At 30.2% G+C, this 8,801-nt stretch overlaps 1 protein-coding gene across 1 annotated transcript in view; it reads right to left on the minus strand.

Moving 5' to 3' along the window:
* Nucleotides 1-3,623, minus strand: part of MS3_00001584 (uncharacterized protein) — a gene marked incomplete at its 3' end in the record, with an annotated part of 57,437 nt that extends 53,814 nt beyond the window's left edge. The window contains exon 1 of the mRNA XM_012942489.3: nucleotides 2,605-3,623. Coding sequence (XP_012797943.2) covers nucleotides 2,605-3,385 — 781 coding nt within the window. The 5' untranslated portion in view covers nucleotides 3,386-3,623. The remainder of the gene's footprint in view (nucleotides 1-2,604) is intronic.
* Nucleotides 3,624-8,801: the final 5,178 nt, after the last annotated feature.

Below are 8,801 nucleotides of genomic sequence, written 5' to 3' on the forward strand. Positions count from 1 at the left end.
GAAGCATGTGAATAAAAAATAACATAAATTGTGTAAACCTTTTTTTGTTATGTAATAAAGTGTTATTACATCATATCAAACCATCTTTTATAATGCATCCAATTGTTAATTTAACATTCGTAATCATAAATAAGGTTTTAAGATTACAATTATTTGCATTTTGTATAACTGACAAGACAAATCAAAAATCTTTTGAAGAAAATGTAAAAAGAATGTATTTGTGTTTGTATGAATCTCGGTTTTCTACTTCGTAATTCTGATACGCAAAATTTGTTTACAAATTGACTACATTGTGAATTTCCTTAAAATGGGGATGATGATAATGCTATTCAAGAAATGTAATTAGTAAGCAGTATAGTTAGAGGTATAATGGATATATGGATATACACCATAGTAATCGATTTTACTAGTATTACAGTTCTGACTTATTTATGACACAGTTAATCTTAAAGAATCAACCCACTTTGACAAATTAACACCCAAGCTTATATGCAACGGTTGAAAGTAAACAAACTACCTTAAAGACCTAATATAATATATGTTGACTAATTTATACTGAATAATTCACGAGTCGTATAGAAAACAACAGTGGTATTCTAAGTTATTAGATTTTGTAAAATATTTTTTAAACATGATCATAGCAAGTACAACAGTTCAAGCAGTAGATAAATATTATACCAGGAGAATTTTACTGTCGCAAAAAGTCGATTCTTTTTTAGTATCAAGCAAAAGCACACTAATCCAATATGACATAAATTTACCAACTGATGTACTGAATGCCGTTATTCATATAGTTTTATAGCTCTAAAAGATATATAAATGTTTTTTTCAAGTGTTAACTTCTCTTACACAAAAATAAAGAGCTAAACAAGCAGTTTTATGTACTTATTATTGTCATTTGAAATGTTTGTTTACATTTCAAGGTCAACTAAGGTAGTGAATTTAACATTTTTAGAGTAATAAAAAGCATTAGGTTGTCATGTTTACTTACTGAAATAATAAAGATTTTCAAACGTCAAATTGCTTTAAGTGACCTCATTTAAAAAAAATTAATTAATGATTCTAATATTAGGATTATTACAGTTGTATTAGTGACAATCGATTGTTTATAGGCAATTGGGTCATCCATTTATTGAACAACTGGTTTAATATTTAAGGTTCAATGCTTAGAATATTTAAGTTAAAAGTCACTACTATTACTACTAAACCAGTCAAGAGAAATACTGCTAATAACATCAAAGAGTTCCTGTAGTTCTGATAATATAATTCTATGAGAACATAACGTACTAAAAGCCAAATTTTATTATAAATGATTCAAATTTTGAAAAAATAAATAAACATTTACTATTTTTGTTTTAATCATCAGATTTGAAAAACTAAACAAACAAAGAAATCTAATCGCAGTCAGAAGTGTTATTGAGTAGATAAGACTTTCGATTAGATTTTCCTTTTAGATTCTATGTTTACAGAATATTTTTAAATTGAATGATATGATATAAGTCAGTCAGTCAGTCAGCTACAACGTAGGACCAGGCACATATATGCATCGGTCCAGGTTGCCATACCGCATTAGCACAGCAAGATGAACACCGTGTTCATAGGAGTGGTTAGGTCAAAGGTGGTAATATATAGGAGAAAGATTGCATATAAGGATACAGTACAGGAAGAAAGAATTAGTTCGTAGAAAGAAAGATATGAAGTGATTTTAATCTCTTAGTTTAAGGGAAGACAGGGAGTATATACACCTACGCCATTGTGATCGATTCTGAGTCATGTCACCAAGAGTCTCCAACCATCGGTTACGAAAGTCACGCGGACTCCAACCAAGTATAAACAGATCATAAAATTGAAAAACCAATTGTATTACGTAGTAGTTCGTCTGTATGAGAGAAGAGATAATGATATTGTGTCTGGGGAACACAGTGTGCCATATGGGATAGAAATAAATATAATTTTAAAAGTTGTATTAAAATTTAGATGGTTGATAGAATGATTTTTAAAAGGAATACGTTCTAATTGTTTTTAGAATGATTGATTGATTAAAACAACGGAGAACTTCACATAATAGTGAAGTTATGGGATCTTTGTTAAAGTTTAATAACACAACATACCAATTGAGATGACAAAAAAAGTCCTTTTGTAAAAAAAGACACCGAAATATGAAAGATTTATCAGCAGAGAAAAAGACGACCCTAAATTTCTATGTTAATAGTCAGCGAACAATTTGATCTGTTTCATCTTGATGAGTTTAGCTGGGATTTCAAATATCTATACTATTTAGTGAAGTTAAGTATACTGAACATTTTGCCTTTTGATAATATCGAAAGCGATTTTAATTTAGACTTCTTCTTGATAATTCATTAGGTCTCTATGATACACAATGGTGTTTATGCCAATAATTTTCATAAAAGGTATTGCACCTATATTAAATTGCTTGATTTTACTTTTTCAGATGAAATTAAGGTTCTATTCAAGTGATAAATAAAGACTGAGAATTGGAACGTTTCATGGTAGATAAGACTATACTGCAAAAATTTATAATAACAAGTTAGAGGAAAAAATAGTTTGCAACAGAAATATATAGAAATGTTTATTTTTACTTACTGACAGGCAATGCTCGATGATATATTTGTTGTGATTGCATTAAAGGTATTGGTATGTATAAACAATAAGCCATAATCAAATGCAAAACAACACAATATGGCAAAAAATTCCTTTTAAATCGTTGCCATAATAAATCGAAGCTACATTTAAAAGATAAATGCAAATAATTATCATTAGAAATTAAACGTTGGCTAGTAGATGTGTTATTAGGATTGTTAGTTGCATAAGAGTTGAATAAAGTTTGATTAACTCCACTACGTCCTGACCATGTGTCATAATTAGGACCAGGTAGAACATCATCTGGTCCGATAGCTGAAGCATGATCATCATCACCTGGATTGTAACCATTTCGACTTAATGTTTTCATCATATTCCCATTACCGTTTGTTGAGTTAGGATACATACAATTTTGATGATCCGTCATTGAAGTTAACTTCATCATAGGTAGTTCAGATTTCCAAGCACATGTAGAACTTAATAAATGTAAATTGTTTGTATCTCTACCAATCTGAGTTCCTTCGTTAGCATAATTTGTTGTACGTACCAAACTGCAGAATAGAAATAAACAGAAACATGTCAATGTTGTAATAAGCATTGCCAATGTGAAATTCATACATGACTGATCCCAAGCACCACCAAATTTAGCATCAAATGCTTGTGTCTTAAAAGCTAAATAACGATTAATTCCGACATATATGAGAAATATATGTAATACTGTGATTAATATTGTGTTCCATGCACGCCATAATTTATCGCAATTCGTTCCATTCCCGTAAACCATATTGAATTTCAATGTAAAACTGGTTAACTTGTTATGTACATGAGGAAATCAAATATTATTATTATTATTTTTATTTTTGACAATACATAAACTAAAACATATCCAACTAATTAGTAAAACTTGATCATTCTGCACACTAGAAACAAATCACTGAAGTATTAAGTTTCTGCCATCAATGATTATATAATTAATAAGAATCGTGTAAAATGTTTCACAAATTTTAGTCTATGAAGATAGATGAATAAAACTACTACAATAGGGTCGAGGATATTTTGATAATTAGCTACTTCAAAACCTAAGACAGGTTACACGTACACGTGAATTTTACGAAATTTGATTGGTTTAGCGGGTCAGCCAATTACTTTTCAGAATGGACATTATTATTATTGTCATTATTATTATTATTATTATTATTATTATTATTATTATTATTATTATTATTAATTGACATTCTCGTCTCAATGCTTCTGATAAGTAGTAATGACCTTGGCCTAATTAAAGCAAAATAATTTGAAAATACATGTATTTCAACGTTGTCGATTGGATTGTCAGTAAAGTGAATTATATCGTGATTATGACCAATTATAAAGTTATTCCTGTTGTGATTTGTAAACCACGTTATTTTTTTCTGCTAAATGAACCCTCAATTATACATGATCAACAATAAATTCGTTTAAGGTAGATGTAAGCCTTAAAAAAAGAAACAAGATCATCACTAATGGTGTAGAGGAAAGTTTAGGTTAAAAATTATAAGTTTTTGATTGAGATCATGAACCGATTGATGATAGACCACCACTGGAAAGCTGGGAGCACTGGACGGCCGTTTCGTCCTATTGTGGGACCCCTCAACAGTGCGCATTCACGATCCTGCTCGTGAGATTCGAACCTAGGGCCTTCAGTTTCGCACTCGAACGCTTAACCTACAGGACCACTGAGCTGGCATCCAGTGGTGTAAGTGTCTAACGCAAACCAATTCACAAAATTGCGTGACCATCTTCCATTGTACTGAGGTAGATACCTATCTCTACCCGACACGGATTATAATGTGGCATTTGCTTACAATCATTAATAAATAATTATTCGAATCACCTTCAAATTATTAATGTTATCCTCAAATCTGTCACATTTCAAATACAATGAGAGCGAATTCTCGTAAATCAAATGAACAATAAAATAGTTTGATCATTCTAACTCTAAAAAAATAGACGTTTAGTATTTTGTGGCAAGGGAATTATCATTTAGATTATTAGGTTAACGTCAGACTTTGAATTTGATATCATGTGTGAAATTTTAATCCAGAGACATGCAACACATAAGAAATGAAAAACCATGTGATTCACATTGATGATCAATAGTGGTTCAACAAATGCTGTCTTACACCAAGGAGGATTTCATTTTTATTTTAATCGAAACTCTTGTCAATCATCAACTGCTTTTAGACGAAACAAGTTAATTAAAAACTGACAGAAATAGATCACTTTCAATATGATTGAAATGTTAATGGAGGCCTAGAATAAACATTGAATATATTATAGTGAACGAGCAGGTAGGTCTATTATATATTATAAGATTAAGGAGACTGGATTATATCGTATATAAGATGCAAGATTAATATTTTTTTCGGATCCTCAAAAGCTATTTTTAACAAACAGTCAGATACTAAAACACTTTCATGGAAAATTTATGAACTTGTACGACAAAAATAAGTAAGACATGAATATAAGCGACTGTATGGACAACGTTCTAAAGGTATTTACGAAGAACGTCAAATAGTAACTTAGACTGAATAAAATATGTTTCTTAAACTGAGGATAATTATGATGTCGAAAAATAGAAAAAAGATAAACATGACGAGAATTGGTGAAAGGGATTGTAATTTGTTTCTCTCCTGTGAAATTTAGCACTATATCAAGTGCTTACGCTATACCAAAAAGCAAATCATGCATGACGTAACTCACTTTTACTCATTATCTGGTTATTAGGTTATTGCTACACTATTTACTTACAACCAGCATAACTATCTAATCATTTGTGTTCCAAGCTGATATCTCAGAGGCTACTAAATTGAATTTATCTGAGACATAGGTTTGCTTTCAGTATCAGGTCATCATTATGTTATGTCTTTATATTCTAACCTAACGTGATAATGAACCCTAGGGAAAAAACACTTGGGAAACTTCCTGGACATATCATCTTTATACATTCATCTGAATGAAACATAATAAATCATAATTCATTCATGTTTTCTAAATATGAATTAGAACTTGATTCACAAATATGACAGTGAGAATCTTGTCCGAAAATTTAAAATGCGAGAATACTCTAGAATAAAATAACAAGAATTTTAAAAAAAATTATGAAATTTGATGTAGCTCATCAGAATTACGTACCTTTTATGCAATGAACTGCATTATATTTTTAGTATAACTAATAATTTCGAACTGTGATTATATTATATTCATAAAATTACCAGCCATGCATCTATTTATAGTATTTGTTCAGCTAATTTGCTGAATTTTTTTTTATTCGCGCTTTTTTGGCGAGTTAATTTTCTATGGGATGTAGTCGTTAACCTCAATTCCAACGCTCCTCCTTCATCCGGGCTTGGAACCGGTAGTAATCCTAGAGAGGCTCCAGGCGGAGCAGCATATCTACAACTGGAAAACATCTGGAGCTCAAAACAACTATCAACCAACAACAAGGTCAGAATTTTCTGCACGAATGTCAAGATAGTTCTACTGTATGGGGCGGAAACCTGGAGAACTATGAAAGCCATTATTCAAAAGATACAAGTGTTTATTAACAGTTGTCCACGCAAAATACTTCGCATCCGTTGATCAGACACTATCAGCAACAACCTACTGTGAAAGAGGACAAACCAGATCTCAGTAGAGGAGGAAATCAGAAAGAAGCACCGGAAATGGATAGGACATACATTGAGGAAAGCACCCAACTGAGTCACAAGACAGGCCCTCACTTGGAATCCTCAAGACCAAAGGAGAAGAGGAAGATGAAAGAACACATTACACCGAGAAATGGAAACATATATGAGAGGAGTGAACAAAAATTGAATCGAACTAGGAAGAAAGGCTAAGGACAGAGTGAGGTCGGCAGCCTATGCTCCATTAGGAGTAACAGGCGTAAGTAAGTAAATAATTTGTTGAATTTAAGCATTTAATTTTGTTGACATCTTTATGATGCTTATTAAAAATAGTAAATTATAACAATTATTTTAGGCATCCTAAAGACTTCTGTACCAAATAGATTTAATAAAAGTTATGTGTTCACTGAAATGTTTGTATAAATCTCTCTTTAGGAAATTACTTAGTAATATTATGCGACTTTCTTCTTACTATGAATTCGAATGATATACAATGAGTATTATAAGTTAAACGATGCAGATTGCACAATTGTAATCATAATATATGAAATAAAAGTCAGTGTTGAATGACTAAATAAATCAATGGTTATTACTGGTTGACAAGTGCTTTCTATTACAATTTTCATTGAACAATTGAAAGGGTAATTTTCTCCTATTTTAATAAAAACATAATCCACATTAAACAAGGAACAAACTCAATAGTAACCTATTGTTTTCTCAATACAAAAACCTAATTTATTTCTTTACAACCAATACATTTCATAAGTAATCATATAGGAAATAATAAACATTCTATAAAAATGATTATTCACCTTTGATATTCAATTTAAACATCCCTTCTCATATAATTAGTATTATTAATATAATTAGTACTCCCAATTCACAAGCTTTGTATTAAAGAAATTAGATATGGTTTTATGTTTAACACAACTCTTTCAATCACGTATTCTATGTATATTAAGGTTAATAAATAAATTACATTTGGAGTTACCAAAAAAAGAAAAGAAAAGAAAACTGTTCCATTTAATGATAAATTATGCATTAAATACAGAAATAAGAATAAATAATAATAAATTACAAGTTAAAATTAAATTGTCTAGTGGTAGATCTAACTGTATATTCATAGTGTTGGTAGAATATCAATTTATCTTATTTGATAATTAATTACCACACAAGAAAAATAGAAATGACACATTTGTATATTTATAAGTAAAGGATACATACAAATCGTGAGAAAGTGTTTATTCTTAGACAATTACTTATTATAAATAAGTAGTATGTATTTAGTGGGTATTTTCGTTTTTACTGAATTAAATTTTACAAAATAAGTGACTGAATTCATCACTAACTACATACAAATTATCTCTTTCATTTACTATTTAGCTGGGTGGTTTCTCAAGGTTCTTTCAAATCAGAGACAAGGGGAAATAGTTGTTCAGTATTCCCAGGTTTTCAATGGTAATTCATCTGATGTACGATGTAAATGTAAACTGTTATCATTATTGAATTCACTTGATATTATTTATTTGAATTTTCCTATTGATGTTTAGGACTGGTATATGTGTATATTGTGCATATTACCTCGATATTGCCTCTATTCACAAGCATTATAAACAAAGATGGATGGTAGCTAGCAGTGGAATTCAGGACGCGCGTTTCGTTCTGTTCGGGACTCGTCAGTTGAATGTACCTACATTCCAGAGTTAGTGTTCACTCTGGGACTCTAGCTCAGTATCGTTTGCTTCAAAAGTCATCGCGTTATCTACTTGACCACTAAGTCCTGATAGTCACTGTGTTTATAATGCTTGTGACTTCAGGCAATATCGGGGCAATCCGCACAGGATGTACTTATGCTAATAACAGACTACTCTACATCAATAGGAAGATTTAAACAAACAATACAAAATGAATTTAGATCAGCTTTTAACTTAAGAACATGAAAGTCATCTAAAGAATTCTTTAATGTCATTTTAATAGTTAATTTAGGCGATCTTACTGACAAAATTCAAATAAACCAATGGTAGAAATTCATTTTATTTTATTGTATTATTTTCTGTCATATATTACTAAATATAATCAGATGATAACACATTTGAGAACTAATAATTAAGATTTTCATCAGAGAGCAGTGAATTGCTTGAAATATGAAACCTTATTGTTGTTTTAACTAATGAAATTCGAAAGGAAAATTCAAATTTATTTATATTTCTTGTATGCTAGAGATAGTTTCATAAATATATTCCCCAAGAAACTATTATTAATGGAGTGGTAATGAGAATGTAAAATGAAATTAATGTTGAATTTGATGAATAGTAGGCGTAAAATAAAGAAACTAGTTAATTACATTGTACTATAATGAAGGCTGGATAAAATTTGCCAACTCGCGTTGGATAAAAATGAAGCAGCTTCTACAAAATGTATTATGAATGAAATACGCAATTTAGCAGTTATCATGAGTATACTTATTATATATACTTCGTGTCATTTGTTGAACATGTAGCATTTCATCCAGTTAATGTTGTTATTTGACTTTTT

The sequence above is a fragment of the Schistosoma haematobium genome, chromosome 1, assembly GCF_000699445.3.
Source record: "Schistosoma haematobium chromosome 1, whole genome shotgun sequence".
Taxonomy (NCBI): domain Eukaryota; kingdom Metazoa; phylum Platyhelminthes; class Trematoda; order Strigeidida; family Schistosomatidae; genus Schistosoma; species Schistosoma haematobium.